General features: G+C 34.4%; 1 protein-coding gene across 1 annotated transcript in view; it reads right to left on the minus strand.

Annotated features, from left to right (window-relative positions):
• The window catches only part of ASCC3 (activating signal cointegrator 1 complex subunit 3), a 249565-nt gene that overhangs the window by 140134 nt on the left and 82947 nt on the right, over window positions 1-26484 (minus strand). Inside the window, exons 11-13 of the mRNA XM_066315184.1 lie at window positions 17264-17428; window positions 5728-5904; window positions 2523-2594 (exon numbers count right to left, since the gene is read on the minus strand). Of these exons, the coding sequence (XP_066171281.1) occupies window positions 2523-2594; window positions 5728-5904; window positions 17264-17428 (414 nt within the window). The remainder of the gene's footprint in view (window positions 1-2522; window positions 2595-5727; window positions 5905-17263; window positions 17429-26484) is intronic.

Genomic DNA, 26484 nt, shown 5'->3' on the forward strand with positions numbered 1-26484 from the left:
GATGACATTAACTCAAGTAACTTTAGTGACAGGAAGTGTTTTTCTCTGGTTCTGGTATTTCCTTCTTGCATTTCAGTATAAAACAAAACAGAGGTTTTAGGCTCTCTGGAGCATTGCTAATGAGATCTCTGTCTGTCACACATTATTGCCTGAATAGACATAAAATCTCAACCATGTCCTGAATGTCATACAGATACACAACAGCTATGGAAATTTTTTCTTAAGTATTTGGAGGAAAGAGATGAATACATCTTTTTGAGAAATATATTTGGAAGCAACCACAGCTTTTGTTAAAAAGCATATGAAGTTTGCACATATATAATTTTAACAAATACAAGTTTTTTTGATAACACAAGCTAAGAAAGGTAATAGAGCATGATGATAACAGCCTATGGTGAATCTGGACACAAGGTAATGGGTTTCTGGAAACTTAGAAAATCAAAGGGCATTCTTAAATTGTGAAAAGACTGAAAAAAACTTTTCTAGTGTTATATCAATCATATTTGCTCATAATATTCATCTTCCACTATGGGGTAGGCATTTCAATGTAGATATATTTACATGACCTCTTTTTTTGCCACTTTTTAACCATCTGCAGTTGGTCTAATGATTAGACAGATCATTTATCATAGCACACTTATTAAAAGGAAAACTCCAATTTTTCATGTGGTACAGTACTACATATTATAATTAGACAATGAGCTGATGTGCTTGTATATAATTCATTTCAGGTCATGATACTTTGTTTAATAAATATTAAGACAAATATGAATTAAATAGTCTGAAGAAAAGTCCAGTCTAACTGGTTGCTATTTAGATGTTTTAAATGAGAGTTCTGCAACATAGCAGAATGAACACTTTCAAACAAAGAAAATTTACAATCATATGAATCAAATTAACCAAAGCGTTCTGAAATCAAACCAACATTTATGTAGCAAGGAAATCACACTTCTGCTGTGTCCAAAATTACACTTCTATGGCTGCTGGTTTGAAATACAATTTTCAGCAACTGAGATCAGTAGCAATGTCCTTTGCTGAAACTGTAACATTAAGTAGACTACAGTTCCTCTCTTCACCTCTTAAAACTGCTATCACAGGAACTAAAACCATTCTCAAGAAAAGCTAAAAAAACATCTCCTACTAGACCTGAACAACTTATTGTACTTGAATATTTTCAAATAATATCATATATGTTTGCTTTTTCCCTCAGTATGAAGAAAAGAGAGGGAAGAAAGGTGCAGTAAATATGCCAAAACAGCATATAGACTCCCTGCTGGGAATCCAAGATACATTACTTAGATACTACTGACTCAAAGACTCTGCCAACTGCACTTCAGCAAGTGAAAATAAACAAAATCAAGAAAGAAATGAAAGATAAGAAACTAAATGTACTTTAGTGTTATGAATGTGGCAATGTTTGTGCATAATTGACAATGAGGAGAAAACAAACAAAAGTTCCCTTGGTACGGCTAAAAAATTTCATTAACAGTCTTCACTCAGGAAAATAACAGCATTTCCATAAGTAATCTTCGTGAAAGTTTTCTGAATATAACAACAATAACTGATATCAACAAGAGAAGATAAGCAGAAGAATGGAGCAAGAATAAAGCAAGGCAGTGGGGGCAGGAGGACTAGGAGGCTGTTGCTGAAATGTGTTTTCCGTTCCCAAGTCAAAAACCAGCTGTTCATCTTTCAAAAAACACAATGAATTTTTTCGTGGAAAAGAAAAATGGTGCAATTCTTAGTGTGGACTGTACAGGACAGCTTCCCTCTTTTATATATTTGGTATTTACTAAAAAGCCTCTTCAAGCATCATAGAGCACTAGCATTTGTTCTTGAAGAGGCACCATACCTGCTTTACATGCGAAGTTTTAACAAAAATGAGATATTGTGTGGGAGTAATTCAGGACCACAATCATAACAGAATGAGAAACTATTCAGGCAAATGAGTTAGGCCCATATTCTTAGTTGAGGGGAATGTCAGACTTGAAAACTGACTGCAGGAACCTCTGCTGTAAAGCAAAATGAAGGATTACTTCCTTTAAAAAGAAAACAAAACACAGATCCCAGGATATTTCAAATTACTTATGCTGAGCCCTTACACATCATGTCTTGAACGCTGCATAATTCTCATCCATCATCTCTAACACAAAAGGCTAGAATTTGAAAGATACAGGAAAGGCTAAGAATAATAATTAAGGGCTTCATTTTTGCTTTTTTGTGTACCTGTTGTAAGGTCTCTAAAGTACTGACCTACTTTGCCTTGTAATTTAAAAAAAAGTGACATAAATACACATTAATTACTTTATGGATATATAAAGTACTGGGAATTTTGACCTCTGCTAGAAGCTAACACTATTTGGCCAGTTTACATTTCCTTGCATGCTGTTTCAATGAAGTGTTTGTAGGGTTAGAGGCTACCTCTGAAGTGACATAGCATAGAATGTTTCCCAATGCATCACTGTGATGATTTAATTTCTTTATGTATGTTCTGAATGGAAACTAAACTAAAAAATAAATACCTGGTGTCCAGCCATTATTTGCTTCAGCACACTTTCATAACATACTTCATCCATATGATTCAGCTGCTGCGCCTGAAAAACAAACATTACAGTCCATATTAAAATAATATCTACCTTTACAGATTATCCACTATGTATCAAGCAATTTAGAGTGACCCATGAAAGATAAATTTGATTACGCAATTAAATTTACAGTATATCAATGCCCATTCCAAGAATAGCATTTTGCTTTGAAATTCAAAAATAAAACATGAAAATACACAGATAAAATGTGAGTAAGGGCAGTATTTATCACGTGACTTTGCTGGTGTTTCTTAATGACCAAAGAGAAGTAACCCAGTTCTTTAATTTATCTGCTTCATATTAAGGAAATATTCCTTAATATTATTCATATCTTACTTCCATAAGATATTGAGGAAATATCAACTTAAAATATCTTATCTAGAATTAAGCCTTTCTATTTGGTATACAAAAATAGTTTTTACACTGCCTCGATATGTATTTTTTTATCGACAGGAAATTATGATAGTTTTTTTTGCAATAGAGAACAGAGATTTCTTCATAGTTGGGTCATGCACAGAGAACGTTGTGAGTACATTGCAGAGAGTTTCCAATTATAGAAAAATAAAACGTTTAAGAAAGATTCCAGTCAAAATAATATTCTTCAACCCAATTTAAAGATTATTTTCTATTTCTTTAATCCATTACAATATAAATAGCATGTATCTACCTGAATGTACCTCAGTATTAAGGTTGTGACAAATCAAAATAAATAAAGCCCAATATCATAGCAATCATTCCATTCTTCATTTGTGCATTTATGTCTTATAACCAAATTGTTTTGGCACAAAAGAATGTTCTACAAAAGCAAAGCATGTACAAATTTCAAAATGGAAATTTAATACTTGGAGTTACCTAGAATAAATGAAAGTTGAAAAACAGAGCTTTAAAACAGCTTTAGAGGAAAGAGAACATTTGTATTTGAAACTGTACAAATTTAGCAATAAAATGATGAGAAGATATGGGCATGTGTGTTAGAGACAAGCACTCAGATTAATCATTTTTAAAATAAGAGGTTAGTGTTTTATCAAATATGTTTTTTCAAATAATAATTATTATTAAGGAGAAACTTACAAGAGCAGTGCATAGACACATCAACATATAGATATACGTACACATATAAAAAAATTTACTTTAAGTATTCTTTGCATTTATACCTAAAGAGAAAAACATAAACATGCGTAAAGAAAAAAAAGACTGATATCAAAGAAAAATATCTGACACTAACTAACAGACCTTGACTGAAGCAGCCAAGCCTTAGTCTTAGTGCCATTTCCTCCAAGAATTTCAACATACAGAGTTTTGAGAGCTTTTCTGGATAACTTCTAGGCATAATAATTGCATCATGCTGCCCTTGCCTTTGAAAGCTTGCCGACAGTTTGCATGTGACTCTAAATTGCTAATCAGCTCCAAATTTTGGGTGAGTATTTTTGGATGCAGGATTTCAGCAAACTGTGGCAAAGCATCTCCTGAAAGTAACTAAGAGTCTTCTATCTCCTTGCAACTCACCAGTGTGCATACAGACAGCACTGACTGCACTTGGTGATGTCACAACAACAGCTTTTGAGCCTGTGCTTTCTTACACTGCTTTCCTCCTCTCATGAAGACCACAAGGATGTTGATACTGGCAATAATTAGGCAGTTTTAGTATTATCCTGAATAGAATCCTTTTTCAAAGAGGCTTAATACTTACACATTTTGATTGCGGTAAAGTGTATTATCTTGATTGCAAAATATATTTTGCCCTGTGAAATTGTAATGACAATCTTCTGAAAAATAAAAGGAGAACTCCTGGCTGTGGTATTACCAGAACAGTCTGCCAGGTACTCACATTTCAGAAAAACTATTACCTCCTAATAGTTCTTCATCTCCTTATGCTTATTTAGAAAATTACTGTTTTTTTAATAATTTCAAATGTTACAAGATTTACTTATATCTTTGATTTTTTGAAACCTAAATGCATTTTAAAGTGAGCATGAAGAAATGGAGTGTTTTCTCTTTTCTTACTATTTAGTGAAAATAAACTAAATAATAGAATCAAGTAGCAGTGAAAGATAAATTGAAAGTAACAGCAAGGAAGAGTGAAGGTAGTAAAAGCAATTAATGAAGATTAAAATATGCAAATCATACTAAGGACCATATGGTAAACTATTTTTATGCATAGACATTTGAAACATCTCCCTTGTAAAGTAAGTTCCTCTCCTGCACTGCAGATGGAATATCTACTTAAATAACCTAGTAAGAAAGGCAAAACTACTTTTTTACAATAACTAAATAATATGCTATGATTGGCTAAGCCACAAAACAAACTTTTGATTGAAAATGTCTTGATTTTTATTAATTTAAGTCACAGGTGAACAATATTTTTTGAAAAGTTAAACTGCATAAAGCTTAATTATAAGCTAATGAGATGCATGGGGAATCTATGTAAAGTGTATAAAGTCCTGTATATAAAAAAAATAATTTACATGTCAAGTGTCACTGCACTAATGATTTTTAATAAGAATATTACACCTGACCATTGTCTTAATGCTTCCCAAATGAGCAACAGCACAAAGAATAAAGAAGCTTATTTAGGAATTACTTTAAATACAGTTTCTGTCAAACATATATATGATAATCAATGGCTAAGTATTCTAAGGTTTTCATTAGTAACTTTAGTACCAATGCATGCTGCATATCTATCTGTCTATATATATAGATATATGTATTTCTATGTATCTCCAGATTAAAAAAATTAGTATTTTTCTTATAGCATTCGTCATGCATCTTTTACAGTCAAACAAGACACAGCACATGGAAACCTGAAATGAAAGAGCCAGAATAATCAGCTGCTAAGGTAACTCTGCAATTGAAGGTGGTGATTTCTTCTTCACTAAGCAAATTTTAGTAGTGAAGAAAAAGCAATGCAAAGCTAAGCAACTTTGTATCCAGCTCCAACAAGGCCTGCTTACAAGTATGTTAAACTGAAAAAAGAAGATTCTTAAAGCACCTTTCAATTATGTATATCTTTATACAAAAGGATGTACGCCTCAAAAAACACCTGTAGTATAATAAACAAGTATCTCATACCCATAGATACATGAAGCAAGACCAAAATAAACAACAAACAGCAACCCTTTCTTTGGCATTCACGATTCCTTACCTTATTGGTTGTCTTGATTCCTATGAACGTTTGTCCCAGAGGTACAGGTCGGAAACGGCCATCAAAGTAGAATAATCCAATGTAGGGATTGACGTGTAGAAATGTAGCAACATCAAGATAATTGGGTAATGTAGCTGAAAGGCCCAAAATCCTAATCATGCTTTGTGTAGATTCAACCTATTAAAAAATCAGAATAACCGTAAACTTTCCAAGGAATTGGAAAGGAATCCAAGGAATAAAGCCAAGGAATCAAGATCAGAGTTTTAAAACATCCTTTATAAAACATTAATGTGAAAGAAAGAGTTAATACTTTCTATAGAACGTGAACAATACATGTGATAATAGTGATTAACCTATACTGAAGAAACCAGTGAATTCTACAATTCCATCAAATCTTGCTTATTCACCTTTCTATTTTATTGTACTTTTGCCCTCCAAAAGGTTAGCTAGTCATTAACTGACATAGAGGAACAATAGCAGAAAACTGGCTTTGTCAAGAAGGGATAGTCCAATTTATAGGCAAAACTGTGACACACGATTTGGTGTCTTTTCTTCCTTAGTCCAAATCAGAGCAGTATTCTGGAAAGAAAAAGGAATCTAATTTGTGCCACTCCTCCATGTTAGGTTTTTGCTTCCATTACTCTCTTATTCAACGTATTCTAGTTCTCTGTAACTGGCATTTCCTTCTAATTTCTTCTTATTTTTTAAAATCTTTGATTCCTCAAATGTTTGGTTTATATGCTTTCCCATAAAGGACAGAAACGGTGCTTTCTAAACTAAACTAAACTAAACTAAACATTCTCTTCCATACAAAAGCCTGCATACTATATATATATTTTTATGTAATTTTCAAAATGAATGAAAGCACACAGAAGACCTGAATGAACAAAGTACACAAGAATTTTCCCATTTCCTTCTGGAACATTAGGAGTTGCGTAGGCTGGCTCACAACTAGCATAATTATTTAAAACCAGAGTTCACAGTAATTTTATTATAAAGGCTTTTTAGACACTGTAACTGAAGCCATATATAACATTATCAACTAGTCTCAAAAGGGTGAATATCTCAAGATGAGTAAGTCTGAGTATTTACTCATCTCAAGATGAGTAAATTCCACCTGGCTTAATCCTATTTAAAAAAGATGAGGTTTTCCTTAGAATACAGATTTTGATTTACTCAGCTGTTTTGAGTTCAAGTGAAAGGAATGCAATTAAAATGATTAAATTAAAAGTTTTCAAAATAGATGATTAAAAAGTAAATGGAGAGCATTCTCAAGGAAGACAAAATAACACCACACCATAACCCAGACCTAAAGAATAGGAAGCAGACCAAAATATTAAACTAAATCACAAAAGGAACCATGGCCCCAAACACCACAGACAAGCTGACAAAGTAAGCCACTACACGGCCTGGTAATAGACATGTTCTGTGGCAAAAATCTGGACACTAAAACTGTGTCTGCAAACAATTAAATGACACAGAAAAACTGCAGAGCAATTCTGCACTTGCACAACAGCAGTTTTCCAAAGGAAAGCCTCATGCACAATAAAATCTGATATGTACATGCAAACTGGGACAAATGAGAGATTCCATGTTCTGAAGTCTTCCATCTACAAGGAACAAAAGCAGCGTTCAAGAGAACAAAGAAGCTTTCTCCCTTCTTACTCACCTTTTTAAGGCTGGATTATGTGATGACCTAATGGCTAAAGTCATCATTAACCACACAGTTTTGAAGTGTTTGAGGTCTTTTTGAGAGGTGGGGGCAGTGTGCAGGGTGGGTTGTTTCCTCTTTTGTCTGTTTGGATTTTTCTGGTTTTGGCATGGTCCGCTGGAGTACCACACCCTTCTGCACTGACCTTAGTGTCTGCAGAGCTGTTTCTCATGTTTTCTCCCTCACAACACTTGCTGCACAGTGTTTTTACCCTTTCTTAAACATCCTTTACCAGAGGTGGCACACCTCTGGGTGGTCAGAGCCCGCTGTAAGTGTCCATGTCTGGCTCGTTCAGCCACAGCCACCCCTCAGCAAGGCCATGCTGCAGCCCCTCAGCCAGCACCTGGGCATCAGTGGTGCAAAAGTTTTAATTCACTCAGTGTTTATACACCTTATTTTTAAGCTTCAACCTGTAAGCACAATTACCACTTGCTGATATATATATCCTGTAGATTGTTCACAATTGCCTGATAATAAGTACAGCAATCTTAAAGTGCAACTGAGCTCCCATCTGGAAAATATTACTTGATTTTGCTAAATTCAATAACTTCTTTTTTTTCAAATCTCCTAAGAGCCTGAAAGCACTAGTTTGAAAGTATGCTAGGTTCCATCTGAAGGCAAGAAAGCAGTTCAAGTATTTAAAGAATTAACAAGAACACTGCTTAATAACCATGGACATATGCATTTTTACAGCAATTAAATGTAAGATGTTTTTTAAAGATTTCTTTTAAAATAAAAGCAGTGCCTAGAGAACAGTTACAATTTACTGTGTTGCCACTTTCAAAACCTTAGTAAAACAAAATAGTCACTTAATGTCACTGACCTGGCAGTTGACCCTGGAGCTAAGGAACTTATTGAAAATCCCAAATTAACATTCCACATGATAACTGAAGCTGACAGTTAACACAAGCAAGTAATTAGGATTACTAATACATTAAGACCACGTTTTTTAAACCCCTTCAACTAGACCAGGTTGTTCATGGCCCCAGAACTTCAAGGGATAGGACGTCCACAACTCCGGGAAACCTATTCCAGTGCCTTACCACCTTCACAGTCAAGATCCTCTTCCTAACATCCAAACCTACTCTCAGTTTAAAGCCATTCCCCCTTGTCTTATCACTACATGCCCTTGCAAAAAAAAGTCCTTCTACGACTTCTAAGTGCCTTCAGGTACTAAAAGGTAGTAGATGGCCCAGGTGCCTCCATTTCTCCAGGCTGAACACTCTCAGTTCCCTCAGCCTTCCCCCAAGGGGAAGGTACTCCATCCTTCTAATCATCTTATTAAGACTCTAAATCATTCTATCAATTTCCTTAAATTCTTTCGAGGCCATGCAAACAAACAGAAAATAATCTTTCTTTTTTTACCATCTACTTTTATATTTGCTAACCAAAAAGATATATAATTTATGTACATATATAAAATAATGAAGATGCAAAAACAGGTGCACTTACACTAAAATTAAAAATGTATGACAACAATCCTTCCAGTTATTTTATGTCCAGATCAAATTCAAACTGTAAACTAAACACCTATGTGTTTACTTTACGTATGATGATAGAGAATGAGGGGCTTTTATTCTTTTAATTATACATGACAATATAAAAACAGCAGTGACTAAAACTGTGGTAAACTTAAAAAATAAAAAAGCAAGACTACCTGAATATGCAACTATAATACAAATTTTTTTTGCATTTTCTCTGTGATTATAATTCAGTTTCAACTATATATCTATTATTCATCTATCCAAGCACTATGGAAACTTGATTTTCCACAATGTTTTTTAGAATTCGAAAACATGTTTATAACAGAGTTCTCTGCATACATTTTTCGATTACTTTTCTGACTTCCCCTTGAAAAGCAAGCACTAACATCTTTTACTCTCAGGAGCTTCTAAAGAACAGTAAGCCTTGAAAGTGTACATATGCCTTTTGTAAATACATTCAAAAATTAGTATTTTGAACTACTGGATCACTTACTATTTCATCCCAGAAATCCCAACTAGAGATTATGTCTTACAGCCCTTTCCTGAAATGGCAGTAGAAATTACTGCCATTAATAGATAACACATTTAGGATGACAAAGTTTTCTGGTTACATTGCATATTGGTGGCTGCTGGTAGGCAGCTACGTTGCCTTTTCTTTACTACTGAAATACAGCCTCTAGAATTTAATTCTTTATATGTGTTCAATTATCCCAGTAAAATAATAAGAGCCATTTGAAACTTATGAGGCTTTCCTTGAAAACCTGAACTGAGACAGTATTTGCACATCAGGTTCTTTTAAAGCCTTACTAAGTTTTATTAGTTTGATGTTACACTGGAAGTGAGAAATAAAATTGCCATTGTTATATTTAATTGACATATCTAATTAATATATCTAATTCAGAAACATTCTTGATGACATGTGGAGAACTGACAGCATGTCCACCAGACACACTCACAGAACATGATTACTAAACCATGAAATTCCATGTATGAACAAAAAATAATCAGAAGATAGCTATCCAGTATCGATTTCCACATAAGCATCAACTGCATTTATGCTGTAAATGGATAAAGGATCAGGTATGGGAAGTGCCTCTCTGGATTGTAAATTGATCACAGCAGGATCATTTTCTTCCTAATAGGTTTTAAGATTTGCATATCATCTCGTTACATTACAGCTGCCACTTGAGAGCATACAGACTGTGCATAGAGATACTCTTTTATCTGACTTCTAAAGTTCTTCCTGAACTTTGTGATCTTGGCAGCCTTCCCACTTCCATGTATTAAAATATCACATTCACAGAATGAATTACAATCAAGCTGGAAAGCATATCTCTGATTGTTCAACTTGAGCACAGAATTAAGTGAAGCAGACAAGTTTACACATTTTAATCTTTGAAGAGTTGTCTGCTGGTTAGAAATTAATCTGATATTCAGATGACCCAGGATCACTTCAACACACCCTCTAAAGTCAGTCTTTATGTCCTTCAGATGTACACTAAAGACAAGATACTCAGAAAATTAGACAAAAGCATTTCTTAGTTTTTAGTGCAGATGCTCAAGAAGATGAATTCTTAACTTAGGTTTCTGAGTCCCCTGTTCAGTGCTGGTAAGAATAAAGTACTACATATGGGGATTCACATTAGTTATTAGCTGTACACTATTATACCCACAGAATGGCTCTATGTCTGACTCTCAAACAGGATCTGTGCTATTTATCCAAAACAAAGGAGAAACAGAAACGGAAAAAGAATTGAGTGGAGCTAAGACCATTAAAACAAAAGAATTAAATGTTTCAAAATTGCTAAGCAGGACTTTTGTTAGAATGTTTCATTGGTGTTTGTTTATTGCTACATTGTTTACTAGTAATGAAACAGTTAAATTGTCAATAAGTCCACATAGGTGCAGTTGTCTAGTTTTAAGAACAGAAATGGAAAAAACAGTGAAATTGCAAACCCAAAGTACATAGTAAAAATGCAATTACTAATACAGTTTTGAGGATTCTATATAGGACGTTATCTACAACTCACTCTGCACAGAATGCATTTGTTACTAGGCAACCATCTAGTTAAGTAATTTTATTAGTTTTACTCCGCATCCAATGAACCCTGAAAATACTGTGATCTCAGCCCTCCATTTAGAAAATATTCAAAAATCTAGAGGTACTGAAAAAATGTAACCATGCAGAAAGCACTATTAGAAGCCATATTATTCTCCCTTAGCTAAATATTAGGTATGCATTACTTTGTCTTAAGAAATGACATTTTGCATATATCCATTAAGAGATTTCTATACCTGGCACAGTGTCAGTTTTTCCTGACTGACAGAATGCCTTTTCCTGCTATGCTTACTGTTTTGTTCCCAAACTAAGAAACGAAAATACCTCTGAACCTTTCCACAAATTAGTTTCACTGCTTTACCATAATATGAAAGACCACAAAATGTATGACAATCACTACTACATTCTAAACTCCACAGTTGTATCACTAAAATGGAAAAACAGTCATCTATCAATAATAAAAAATGAGAGGCAGAATGACTTCCTGACATCCCTTCCATGCACAGTAAGAGAAAAGCTTCTGAAGATTAATTCAAATGATACATAACATGCTCTAAACAATGGAGATTAGGTTTAATTATTAGAAAGTAGTTTTTAAAAAATAATTTTTACACAACTACAAGGTTGTGCAAAAGATAGTTTTAGACTCATGTAAGACTCATTAGACATATGGCTGCACAACATATTGCCTAAAAATAACATCCCAAAGTAGCAAGAAAACATGTATTAAATTTATCACAAGCTGATGAACTGACAGACTTTAAAAGAACATAATTGAAAAGCAGCCATTAAAAAGGGATTCCTCTAATTGCTTTCTAAGCCAAACTGTACTCAGTAATTTTATTGATGATGTTGAGTACAAAACAAATGGTGACAAGAAAGGCAAGTGATTGGCAGAATTAATATAACTGATGTGTATGTCAGCCATAGAGATAATTCTAGGTTGATAGCCCCACTCAAACTAAATTTCTTTTAATTTAGTTCATTCTATAACAGGCCACAGCTGCAAAATAAGACACTACTCTTAGGAAACATTCTTATAGCAATGAGTTAATCCTGCAGAAACTATAAAGAGATTTGTTTGAGGATTAAACGAACAGGTACCTGAATGCAAGCTCCGAAGAAGATGAGTTAGCAAATTAAGTATGTGCAGTTCTTAAAGGTATAAAAGGGATAGAACTGCATAATTGAAGGGAGTCACTCTACCTCTGTATCTGCCAGAACCAAAACTAACACCAAAGTTCTACCAACATCCAGTTTTGCTGACACGTTTTACAAATACAATTGTGAATATAGGAAGGTCCAGTGAAAAAAAGCCCCACAAGGCTATTGTTTGAAACAGAAAAATTATTGCAGAAGGGTTCAGTCACCTTGTTTGGTTTATCCTTTAATAAAAGGTGCTGAGTAACTTGATTAGTTTATATAAGGAATATCAAAGAGACAAAAGATTAATATAAGTCACTCAAGATGAGAGCTGAAGAACCAAATGAAATGCTATTGTCATTCTAGCCCCAAAAGACCCATATAGGAACTAGAGTGGGCTATCATTTGGCACAAGATATACAGATCTAAGCTGCTGGTTTATGTCATTAGCTATCAGTCTTGACTTTTTTTTAAACTGATCAAATTATCTAGAAACTAGAGTAGGATCCCAAGTATATAAAAAACTCTGATTTGATAACAATAAGACATCTGTCTTTGGGTGAGAAACATCTGAACTTGTTTGCCAATGATCTCTAGTTAGAGGTAAAAGAGGGAATGAAAGGGACAGAAAAAAAAAAGGTAGAGGAAATAAGGCACTACATATATTGAAAATGCAAAGAAAGAGCAAAGAAAACTACATTACAGCTGAAAGGAAAAGCTCCTTAAATTAGGTAGCATGAGAAAAGAAAGGTCAGAAAGGAAACATGAGAATTTCCAGGGGAAGAAAAACTCCAACATCTTGTGGTCACTGCAGTCAAAGCTGCCTTTGATCTTCACTTCCCCAAAAAGCCCCTCCTTTTTTGATGAGTAAAAGGTACAGCACAGCACTTCTCCTTGCTGAGTCCTCTATTGCCTGGAGGAGGCATTTCTCATCCATGTATTCCAGGAATCTCCTGTATTCCTTGTACTGATGTGTTATCCCACCTATAGTAATAGCAACTTTGTTGATCTAATACAAAAACATAAAGCAACTGAAACTTAAACTTGAAGAATGAGACAGTGCTAAGAACGATATTTGTACATCTAAGATGGCAGCTTCAGTATCCCAAAATCTGAGAAATCTTTAAAGATGGATTTTCTTTTATTTATTTTATCATTCACATATTGACATTCACGCACAGGTATCAAAACTTGTGTACAACTCAAGTATAATATTCAGTATGGTTTTGGGTTTTTTTAAATAATACCCATAAGCAGCAAGGAAGTCATAAAAATCTCTGAATAATTATAACAAAGTACTTCAGTGGCCTGTAAAAATTGTCAATTTTTTTCTTTCAAGCTAATAACCTTAGTGTATTACAGCAGTGTGTAAAGTTTGATTAAAAAGTTTAAGCATTTCAGTTTTACATCTGCATTATGCTCTGGACTAAAATTTTAAACATCAAAGCTATAAATTGGATTCAAATAAGTTGTTTGATGTTATACCTACAGTATATAACAGAGCTCAGAGCAATTTTCCCACCAAAATGTTTAGCAAAGTCAATTTAAGTCACTTGCAAAAACATTCTCTAGAATTTGAAAAGTGCAAACATGCACAAATATGCCCTTCATTCTGCTATGAGTAAAACTGTCAGCAATTCCAATATATATACTCCTTCCAGGTTTAAATAAAACCTAATTCTAAAAAATGCCATAAGTTAAAATGAGCGTGTTAAAGTCTTACAGTAAGTGGTGTGACTCAGTGTTCATCTGGGGGAAAGCACATCAATCATTCAATGATTTTGAGGTACAAATTAGGACAGACCTGCTAATGCATCAGGATATTCCTGCTTTAAGAATGCATTTGGATAGCTGCATTTTTACCTCCTATCAATACGAATCTCAAAACATTCTTTTCTGGCACAGTTGTAGGCCCAAGTGTCTAGTTGAATACTAATTCTTAAAAAGACTTAAAAAAAAAAAAAACCCAATCCACTGTCTTTTTTTTTCTGTCATACACCATCTAAACAAAACACCTCTCATACCTCCAATGAAACAAGAAAGATGCTTTTTCTCTAAGACAGACAAACCCTGCAAAATGTAAAAGGCACTACACTGTACATCCTGACCTGCACAGGAATCATCACATTGTCTCACACACAAGCTTGTGAAGTGTGATCCAGATGGAACTACTGGTACATGTATTATTAGAGTCGCTATTAGTGATTTATGGAAAGTAATATTCAAAGGGATTTATCACAATTCTGTTCTAGAAGTGATACAAGAAACGACTGTTCCAGGTCAGATCAAAAATATCTTGAATAACTTGAATGCACTGTTTCCTGCAGGAGCCAAAAGTGACAGTACAAAAAGTGAGAAAATGTTAATGATTTTTACCAGAATAGGTGTCAGTTACTACAGCCTCCAGTCTGATCTAGAGACTATTACTCTGCAATGGATTTTTCTTTGAATTACTTGTCCCTCTACTACAAATTAAGAAAAAATAGTCAATATTTTGGATGTCTTAAACCAGTATATAAATCAGGTAATTGATTTCAGCAATTACTGCAGTGCTGTAAGTGACATAAGGATATTTCAGATTAATATTGTCCTTGGGGTTTGGGTTTTTTTTTGGTTTTTCAAGAAGTGAACAATTATTCTTACTTCCTGTGTGCATGAAAACTGAACAAGTACAATACTTCTACAGATATCAATGAAAAGTAAGTTCTGTAACTACATTTAGAAAGGCTGGAGAGGAGATTGAAATCACTGAAGTCAAAAGGATGTTCTCCAGGGATGGGCTGAATATCTTGGCTTTTTTTTCATGCTCCAGGGACTTTTATGAATTTGTATCAAAATACATAAAATGGAATTATGGGTAAGGAATAAAACCAAGGAAATGCAACAATATTTTTCTTTTCCTCACAAAGTAATAGTGAAACATTAGATGTTATTTTTTTACACTTTGAGCATCTATAACAGTATTTTCACTAAACTCCAGGGATATTCTCCTGAAATCAGAAACATTATGTTGTCTTTTTTTATTGACTGCATAAAAGTTCCAGTAACTTCAGAGTTGTGGATGTATACTGTAAACTTCACAGAACTATGCCTGCAAGCTCAGATGCTGAAGGATAACATTTCAGTGTAATTTTAAAAAGTAATCCTCTTATTATTTGTTTTCATATTAAAAAACCAAAACAACTGTACAAAACATCTCCTGTTTCTTTGTCCCTGGGCTCTCTGGGAGGCTTGCAATTTGAAATATTTTTGTCCGCAATTGTTTTCTACAGCAGAATTCTAAAAAATTCTACATGCATTTCTGCTTTCTTTTTAACTGTGGGGTTTTTTAGTATACCTTCATACTGAAAATTTTCCCTCTCCTAAGCTAGCTATTTGTAAAGATACATATGGGTCTCCATTACTGTCTATCTTATCAAATTAGAATAAATAAGGTAGTGAGATGGTCAGTTTCAAGATTTGTCTACTGTTTTATTTCCCAACAGCCTCACTTAAGGAAGGGTTGCAACTGGGTAGCTTCAGCTCCAGATGAATTAAATTCCAACTCGGTAGGTAAAACAAACCTTGAAATCCTAGGAGATTAAAACACTCCATTTTAAGAGAGCTATTTTTTAAATGAGTGCTGAAGCAAGATACTGCTATATTACAATACACGCACTAAAGATAGGATTCAGTACCCAAGACATAATTGGCTCAGATTTTATATTCCTTAAGTTACCTGCACAGGCACGCCTGACACAAAAGGGAAGGATCCATGGGAGATTTGTGTCCAAACAAAGCAGAAATGAAATGCCAAGCTCAGTAATGTAGGACAGATAAAATGCCTCTCACCATCTATTTTGGACAGCTGAAGCCTATCTTACAAGTGTCACAAAATTTCATAGTAAGAAATGAGTAAGTCTTGCAATCTGACATGAAGAAAATGATTATCATGGTCACTGCTAAAACCTGAGATGCTTTACTATAAAGACACCTAAGGAAATCAAGGTCATCGAAACCATTTAAGAAAGAAAATACAACATCAAACAGCTACAATTTAGTGCCTTTGAGGTAGTCTAAACGTAGCTTCTGCTTAAGAATTGTATTTTTCTTTCTACAGGAACTTCACACTCTTTGTCCTGGGTTAGTGCAGACATCCATTTCATTCTGTTCTTAGCAGAGCTAGAATCAGATGATTCAAAAGCCCTTAATAAAGTTAGTGTAGTCTTACCAAGAAAAAAAAAGCATCTTGAAAGCTAAAAGGCTTTAAACATTTAAGATGCTACAAATACAGACATAAAAATAACTGTTTCATTTTAATCTGTTACAGGTTACTTGTATGGATAGAATTTTGTTTGTCATGACAAAAAAACCCACAAAAAACCAACCCACCAACCAACCAACCAACCAAAGCGCAGCACTCTATCCTCTCTCTTCACATTATTTATTTATCTTAAATGCTTCCTTTTTATCCACCACCAAATTCCATGTTTTAGTTTGCTTTTAAAAGCACATCTCACCATCAAGACCAATCTTATTTATTGCCTAACTCTGAATTCTTCTTTTGTACAAGATTCAAAGAAAAAAATCCCTTTTCTCCTTTTTTCCATTTCAAATCTTGGTTTTTAGAAAAACCCACTAAATCATGGGGAAAAACAAAAGGACCATTTATGGTAGACTAAAAATTATGTAGTATTTTTTTAGCAGTGCTGAAAGTTTTACCTAGATTTAAGACACTACTCTTAATTAAAACAAAAAAGAAATTCTCTTAGGAAAACTGCTAATTGAAAATGAGCAGTCCAGGCAAGAAAGTAATTTCAATTTTGGTTAAAACATTGGCCTGATTATTAGTTACTTAAAAATGTTTAATTTTCCTGTTACTTCAGTAGAATAGATTAAGCAAATAAATTGTAAGTAAAGGAAACATTGTAATAAACAATGTATTTAGGAAACTGATCATTGATCTAATACAGAAAGGAAGGTAGAAGACAAAAAAAATCTGCATTCTTAATACACAGCTTTAAAACAGAACAGTTGTAAAATAAACTGTAAACTGCCTAAGCATTTTTATTTTATTGTCTAAGCATGTTACCCTTGACAGTGATATCTATCTATTCTTCACCAAAACAATATTATTTTGAATATTTTTTTCTCTCTTACCTGTCGTAAAGTACGTGCTACTATGCTTTCGAGTACTGGTCCTCTGTCTTCATGCAGTAGGTGAACTTCATCAAGGATCAAGAGCTTTACCAGCTGAGAAAGGGCTACATCACCAACACTCTTCCTTGTCACTACATCCCATTTCTCTGGAGTAGTCACAAGCATCTATTAGAGCAGAAAAAAACAGAAAAAATATCAAGCCTATATAAGTTTTTTAAAATGTAGTAATTTAACACACAGCAAAATAAATGCAATGTAGAACTTAAAGTCATCCTAAGTTTTAACCTACCTTATATACGAGGCCCACAGTTTGCTGCATCTACATGTGTTGGATGGCCATTAGTAGGAGGATTCAGTATGGAAAACCATATGGAAATATCAACTAATAACTTCAAGCTACTGTGCCCATTTGTATACATTTTCCATATGAAAACATTGAACCAGCCATCCAGAACAAACTACTTATATAATCACTTAATGGTTGTGTTTCACTAAAATCATCTGTGATAAAATATTTCTAACCTTTTTCATAGCACATTAAACAACTATGACCCTCCCCTCATACCTAAGATGGACCTGATAGTTCCCAGTTCCCTATGAAATGCTTTCTCCTTTTCTCTTTCAAGTTGTACATTTTGATCCTTGCACTGGTAAAACAGATCAAACAACTTCCACCAGTCCTGGATATGTAACTTCTAAACTTCATGGTTTCATGTAGATTTGTCAGGCCAGTTCTCCAGCCTGTCAATGTCCCTCTATACGACAGCACAATCGTCTGGTGCATCAGCCTCTCCTCACTATCTGCTCAGCAACCCATACATCAACAGGCTTCTTTATGAGGATCTTACGGAAAACACTATCAAAGGCTTTACTGAAATCTAGGCAGACAATATCCACTGCTTTTCCCACACATCTACTTGGCCAGCCATTTCTTGCTAGAAATTTATCAAGCTGGCCAAGAACACTACTCATGATAGGATTTTCTTGTTGTTCATGTATCTGGAAACTGCTTTAAGATTAGCTGTTCCATCACTTTCCCATATGAGGCTGACCAGCCATGGGTCCTACTTCTTGCCCTTGTTGAAAATAGGAGTGACATTTGCCTTTCTCCAGTCTTTGGTCACTTCTCCCAGTTATAATAGCTGATCAAAGATAATCAAGAGTGACACTGCAATGACAGGAGCCAGCTTCCTCAGCACTTGTGGATGCAAATCAATCAGACTATGGATATACGTGTCCCCTGTTCTCTTAAGACACGATCTTCTTCTACCAAGGGTACACCTTAATTGCTCCACACTTTCCCCCAGTTGCTGGAACTCTGCATTCCTCAAGGCCAGTCTTGCTAGCAAAGACTGAGGCAAAGGCTGCATTCATTACCTCAGCCTCTTCTGTGTCCTGTGCCATTCACAAGCCCCCTGCCTCATTCAGCAATGGGCCCAGATTGACCTTAGTCTTCCTTTTGTCGTCTTTCTTGTTTACTTTGATATTCATGAGCAGATTCAATTGTGTCTGGACTTCAGCTTTTCTAACTTCAATCCTGGATGGTCAAACAATGTCCCTGTATTCATCCCAGACTGCATATCCTAGCTCCCTCACTCTGCATGCATGCTTCTTTTCTTGTGTATGACCTACAGCAACTTGTTCATTCATGCTGGCCAAATTCCTATTCATTCATTTCTGCCCAAGTTCCTATTCACTGGGATGGACCACTCTTGAACTTGAAAGAATATTAAGCAGCTTTCTTGGTTTCTTGAACTCTCTGTTCTTTCCTGGACGTTATCACATGGCACTTTTCCAAGCAGATCTCTGAAGTGGCCAAACACTGCTCTCCTGAAGTCCAGAGTTGTGAGCTTCCTTTCTGATCTGTTCCTCCTCAGGATGCTGAACTCCAACATCTCATTGTTGCTATGGTCAAGTCTGTCCTCAATCTTGACATCTCAAATAAGTTCCTCCTTGTTTATGAGATAGAGCAAAGCATCTCTTCTCCAAGTCCTATCTACAGAGGAAGACACTCTCATCAGTGCACCCCAGGACCACCCTGGATTGCTTATGCTGATATTTCTTTCAAAATATGAAAAAAATATGTTTCTTACAAAACAAATTTCTGAATGCTTTTTATTCTCTTGGTCTTCTCCACAAGGTATATTCTGATAGTATTTATTTATTCTCAGAAAAATATTCTTCCCTGCACTGTCACACAATACTGTTCCAGTCCAATTATTTTACCATCAGAATATATCAGTTTTTACTAATTACCAAGAACTACTCCTGAAGACACTTTGTGATATTACAGAAAAAAGACGTTCATTTCCTGCAACATTTAAAATTTTACACATGAAAGACTCATTGAGTCACTATTATCTCAGAGAGTGGTGGTATCTGGGGGGTATTTTCATGGTTTGTTTAAATATTACTGGGTGCATTTTTTTAGCAAATAGAGATTTTACAAATGCTTATACAAAATAGTAGGTGTAAAAATGTATGTCCATAATTTAGGAACTGAAATGTAACACTACTACAGATGCAGCTGTTAGCACTTTAAAATGAGCCATATCAACCACAAAATATTAGCAGCTGTACTTCCACAGAACATTAATTAGCAAACAGTGAGGAAATATATTTAGCAATGCATATTAAGGCTTTAAGGTGTGAAATACTACAAATGCAAGCTACTTAGCTAATTTGCTAAATGTAAATTGACAACATTCAGATCACAGCTTTTTTTTAATGTCAGTCATGTTATCAGGATATATATTTAAAATTGTATCATTATTTCTTCTGTTTCTGAGTGACGACTAAACATCCCTTAAAATGGTGTTTTACTTTGATCTTGTTTTAAAATAGCAATGCATGCAAAGCAATGACCTGAATTAAAAGCTATACAAAATTAGACAGCATATTAAGTAAGATAAGAGATCTCCAGAGAATGTTTTGCTAGAGAATATTACATTTATTTTTCAGATAGAAATTACAGCTGGGGAAAAAATTCTCAAAAACCACCCAAACAGATCAGCTTTGTAGTAGCAAATTATAAATTTAATTCAAATATATAAAATGTTATTTAAAAATATCAGCTAAAAGAAATTGCTATCAGCAAAGACTAACAAAGATTATTTTTTTAAGTTAAAATAATGCAGCAAACAGCATTATGAGTCATCTCATTATTAGTTTTAAATGCAGCAGTGGCGTTTCTTTTTATAATTAATTTTCAGAGACAATACATTTTATCTTTTAAGTTTTAAAATCAAAACTCAGATTCAGGAAAAAGATTCTGTTTTTTCTTAGGGGGCAAGAGAAGGACAAGGAAACCAAATATTAAAAAAATCTTTTTAATATTTTCTTCTATTACATGGACGTGAGTTCTCAGCACACTGAGAAGTGTGTTCATTTATATTTCTATTTCACCACTTCACCTCTTTCAGTATTGAAATAGCTAGAAAATAAAGTGTCACATTTGTTTAATGAACTGCAACTCATGCAAGATATTTCAATCTGGTTTTTGTATTAGGATATGGCTGAATAGAAATGGGTTAACTGTCAATATTTTTACTGTCAGGTTAAGTTTTTCCATGCACACACACTTCTCTTTTCCCAATGTTTTTTTTGATTATCATTTGTTATTCCACACTGACTTTTTCTGTTAGGGAAACATGGGCTTTTCACAAAGTCTTCTGTCTTAAGTGAGCATTGCCACTCAATTTCACTGTTATACCAAAAGATTTACCTGTTCAAAAGACATAATCCGAACTCAAAATTATGTCATTTAGCTTTGAGGTTTTTTATCTTATCCCTAGATGGTTTTACATAATTTTCAGGTAAGAACTCAAAATTTTTTTTTCATTTTGAAAAATTATGTCAAAAGGGACAACACTATATGATAACTTCAACATCAATTTACAAAATTTCAAGAGACAATGAAAATGTATTTTTCTATAATCGAACTATTTGATAATTATTTTTGTCAGCTTCTCTTCAGTCCCCTTTGAAGCCAGATTTCATGGTAAAAGGAAGTTACATTTTCATCACAGTTTCAGAAGATCAACATGTTGAAAATTCTGGGGTTTGTCATTGTTTGGGGATTTTCTGAATCTGAAAAGGCTTACAGTCTTACTAAAATCAAACGATCTTCCATTACTTTCTGCAGGGCCAATATTAATTTCTTGCAGTTGGCACAGCCTTGAAGGTTTACGTTTTCAATAACTTACTCTCAATTCTTTGAATTTCTTTTCTACTTTTAAGTTCTCCCAAACACATTTTGTCTGTGACTAGTGACTGTTTTCTGCTTGAATAATTAGGACACCCATCCTGAGCCTAGAAAAACTATGGTAATCCCCTCAGATTTACACGCAAACAGGTCCAAACTACATATGGAAATATTTCAGAACAAACTACATAAAAAACTTAGTCATAACATGCCATACTACTCAGACACACATCCTACCTCACCCCCAGCTTCCTGACTACTATAATTGCTATAAAATAATCAGAATATACCTGGATCACTTTTCCTATGTGCTAGATATCATCAGAACAGGTATAAAGTACTGGTTGACTTTGATCCCAGCTTAAACATCAACTAGGATGACAGAAAAAAGCCCCATGCCCTGCGCTTGAGGATGATGTATTTTAATACATGGTTACCCAGATTTCTATAACAAAAAAAGTAGAAAAGTGCTTTGTACTGAGACTGGATATTCTGAGTATCTCCACCATTCCAAAAAGAAGCCTGCATGATGCCATACTGAAAACAGAGCAGCAGCAGTGTAGTGCCTTTACTCTGCACAAGATGTAAATATGGGCTCCTTTATAGTATCAAAATAGTGAAAACAGAATAGAATGGTACACATACTTTCAAACATTTGACATATAAGTTTGAATTCATACATACTGAACATTAGAATCTATTGTTCTTCCTAGAAAGAAACTGCAGAATAAACTCAAGATTATAATGAACAAATCCAGAGGCCTTTGCATCAGGAAAATATTGTGGATGTCAAATGATCACAATAATAAAGGTTGTATGTTATGAGAGGTTTCCAAAATGAAATTATCTTCCCAAAGCTGGATCAAGATCCAGAAACATGTTATAACCATATGTCATCTCACACCTGCAGAACAACAGAGATATTTTCATATTTAAGGCATCTATATAAAGCACTTCTTCCTCTTTGAAACCATCAGAATTATGATAAACAAATAGCAAATATTCCATTTATTTTATATTTCTCTGAGAAGTTCACAGTATTGCTTCTCAAAACATTGATTAAATCTGCAAGAAATACATGTTTCTACTGTAATTTCATCCTTTATTTGCTTTATCCTCTTAACAGCCACTTCTTTTTCATTTTGCATTAGCATTTCTTTGTACCTTTCCCACTTTCTATTAAGTAGCTCTCAATATAACAGTATCCTTAGGAAAGAAAAAAGAAAACTGAATCTTATTATACAAAAAACCACTCTGATGCCTGCGGCTATGTGAGCACTATTCTCCAAAGACTCCCTCCTGTGCTCCTCCTGCTCAGTGACCAGTGATGCTGGAGTTACTCACTTTGTTACTAGCACAAAAAAGTCTCATTGAAGACATGACAGCCAAAACTAAGGGGACAGGAATAGACAGAAACAGCTAAAATATAACCTGGAATCAACTGAAATATTTATAATGCACTGGAAAATGCAGGTTAGTTATTTCAGGAATTTGCCTTTTAACAACATAAAACAATGACTGGATACAAACGGAAAGAATTTTATCATTTGCAGATTAGAAGGAATTCTCTTACTAAAATTAAACAAGACAGAATCAAGCATCATTCGAAATAGGAGCATTCAGTAAACTTTCAAACAAAAGCGTTTTCTGAAGTGTCTCAATGCTGGAGAAGAAACTATTTTAAGGTCCAATTCATTAGTATATACAGTTAAAGAAACAACATAGCATATGTACAAAATACAAGCCCTAAGGGTCTAATAGCCTCAGAAGGCTATGAACCAGCCTCTTTCTATGCTCTGTAGTAAATTTGTCTCCACCACAGTGATTCACCATGAATGGATAGCAATAAAGAATTCTGCTCTAGCCACTGCTGCTTTATTGTTACTATTCAATGACACTTTCTCAAAGATCGATTTCTGTCGATTTCTATTAGTAGAACTTCCTTGTCTTTACTGCTTTCACCTTGCTACTGGTCTTCTCCACACTCCTGCTCCTTCACACACATCTACAACCTCCCCATATCTCATCCTAGAGGAAGCTTTGCTCAGTCACAGCCAGCGCTTCTCATCTTCTGACAGCTTTTTGGCAAGGGGGCATGGGCAACCTACACAGTTTACTCAATTCATGCTGTAACTATTTATCTTGGTGGTTTGTTCTGGCAGGAAACTCACTGCAAGATCTTAACTTTTGCAAAAATGGAGACACATAGAACTACACACAGCTATAGGCATCCACCCAGAGCAGACACTCATTAGAATGCAGCATATTCTGCAATTCTGTAGGTAGAGTTGCTATGCTGGGGCTTCATAATACATGAAAATATTTCCCTTCTAATAAGTGATACTTCAGAGTTTCTCACAATTTTTAATATTAGATAGCTGATATCACACCCCATGAGGGACACATTACCAGTTTGGCACTCTTTGAGGTAAAACTCCATCAAAACATGTTATATGAGCAGCAACCTGAAAGTCATTTTCATAATGCTGGTTTTATTCCTCTTTTTATGGCACTCTTACTCCGTGATTTATTGAAGCGTTTAAAAAAACCTCATGTGAGCTGGAGCTCAGGCAGGGAGCGGAATAAACATACAGAAAGTAAAGCAGAGGGCAGCAATTCAAAATGAGAATCTGAGGTAGGAAGTAATAAATAATGAATGCAAGTATTTTGCTCCTCATAGATCAGAAACAACCATCTGATACTGTTTTTAACACAGTTTAAACAGAATTATGTTTCTAGTAAAGCAGATTCCTCACCATACAAATATATGCAGATGAGCAGTATGCCCATGTAGTTGAACAGATGATTTTCTAACAAATCTGAACATGTATTTGTGGTTTAAAGTAATATCAATACAAGACCATATATATACACACACATACATAGCACACATATACGCATCTTAGAAACATTTAATAATAAGACTACACTTACAATAAGTATTAAAATAAAAGACTGAGTTTATCACGCTAGGAAGACTTATAAAAGAGGTGCATTATATTGATTGTATTGATATTTATTAGAAGAAATTAGTAAGTCACCAAAGTTAACAGCAATTGTCAATCAACAAAAGAAATCAACAACGGACTGTAACAGCTGTCACTCAGAACTTAAAATATCCAATGACTTTTTTACTGAAGCAACATAACTCTGTTCAGCATATTTTATTTTATTTTTTTTATAATGAGTCCAGGAATGCACCATGGCTTAGTTCCTTTACAGAACCTAGCTATTCCACCTCATGAAAAGGCAACTGATTGACAATGTATCAGCACATTGACTTAGCAGAGTAAGATACTTATGACACATTCTGTTGAATTAAGTCTTTTCAATATTACTTTATTTGTTGCATACTCAGTTCCATAATTATGACTAACAGATTTAAGACTGTATGTGAAGATACACAATTTTTGCTCTCAGCACAATCCTGGATGTCACAGATATGAGAAAATTGATTTAGAAGTTCCAGTACTACTTTTAGACCTCAATACAGCAGTCTCTGACACAGTAAAAATAAACTGGATAAGACAGTACAACTAGTAATTTCCCTTTGTTGTTAACATGAAAGCCTTTAAGTTTTTTATAATCTTACTAAAAGAATACGGAGTAGTTTTCATGTGGAGTAGTTACATTAATCTGAGATGAAACCACAGAAAGCAATGTATATTAAAATCACAACAGTTATACTGAGTAAGAGGATCTGAGCACCTGCTCTCTGTATTCTTTCTTCCCATGACAAAACAGTCTGTTTAAAGTCAGTACAAACCTTATTTTAAAAACCATAGCAAGGAAGAACAGCTTGCATGATTCTGTGAAATTCATCTCTTATACTGTAAGATATGTAATTAGCTACTCAGACTTCAAGTTTAAATAATGATCTAAATGTTTTAAAGGAGTTTGATCCAAAACATTACCCTCTTTTCCTCTTTGCTGTTAATCAGTTCACCAATTACAGTTTCACTAACCTCTGATATATTACTGTCAGGTCTGATTGATGCCAAAAGCTCCCTTAATCAAATCTGACAACTTAGAGCAAGTGCCTGTCTCTTGAGACACTGCATCCAGCCTGCTTGTTTTCAAATCTTCCCAGTGTTATTTTGCATTTCCTTCTCCCCTAGCCCCTTTTTCATTTCTAACATAGATACAACAGAATAACAACAAAACATGACTGTACACTGACATTTGTGTATGTTTTTATATAACATTATAGAAATACTTGGGGTAAGATTGTTAGTTTGTTTAAGAATTTGCAAGGAAAAAAAAAGTATGAACAAGGAGATTTTTGGAAACTGAAGTTTCTGAGAAATCCAATGCTATTGCTTGCTTGGTGGTTTTGTTTGATAATTGTGGGTTTGTAAGGGTTTTATTTTTTTTTTTTCATTTTTTCTTTCATAGCTGCAAGGAAGAGGCTTTCAAAGTTGTTACTCCTCTGTTCTACAAGGAAACTTTAGGCTCTGGCTGCACAGCTTCAGGAGACAAATATAAAAGAGTACCTCAGCTCCCAGTTTTTTCAATTTATTTATACATGTATGCTTTTAAGACTCTTCACAGGGATCCCCTGTATCTCATTAACTGTAAATATTAAAAGATTCAGAATAACTTCTGTTGACATAAGGATAACCTTTGATTTATTTATTTATATTTCAAGATTAGCCAGATATTTCCCTACTGTCCTGCTCCTGTCAAGCCCCAAGATGTGGATTAACCCAACATTACGTGAAAAAGGACCAAAGGGCAACAGTGACATTTTATTTCAAGTATCCTTTTTCACACACCTTTACTCAACAGTTTAATTTTCTATCACAGATTTGTATGCAAGAGGGAACAAGTTTGTGGTTTTGTTTCTAATCAGGTTTTTTCCAAGAATCAATGCAAATCATTGATATAGAGACATAGTAAGTGTAAGATGAAGAGAAAAAGGCCTTGGTTCAGCTGAGATGCTGATATTAAACAGATACTCCATTAGCAGTCCATTTTGTGACACCTGTTTACAAAACGACAACTCAAACACCAATTC

The sequence above is a fragment of the Sylvia atricapilla genome, chromosome 3 (assembly GCF_009819655.1).
Source record: "Sylvia atricapilla isolate bSylAtr1 chromosome 3, bSylAtr1.pri, whole genome shotgun sequence".
In the NCBI taxonomy this organism is placed as follows: domain Eukaryota; kingdom Metazoa; phylum Chordata; class Aves; order Passeriformes; family Sylviidae; genus Sylvia; species Sylvia atricapilla.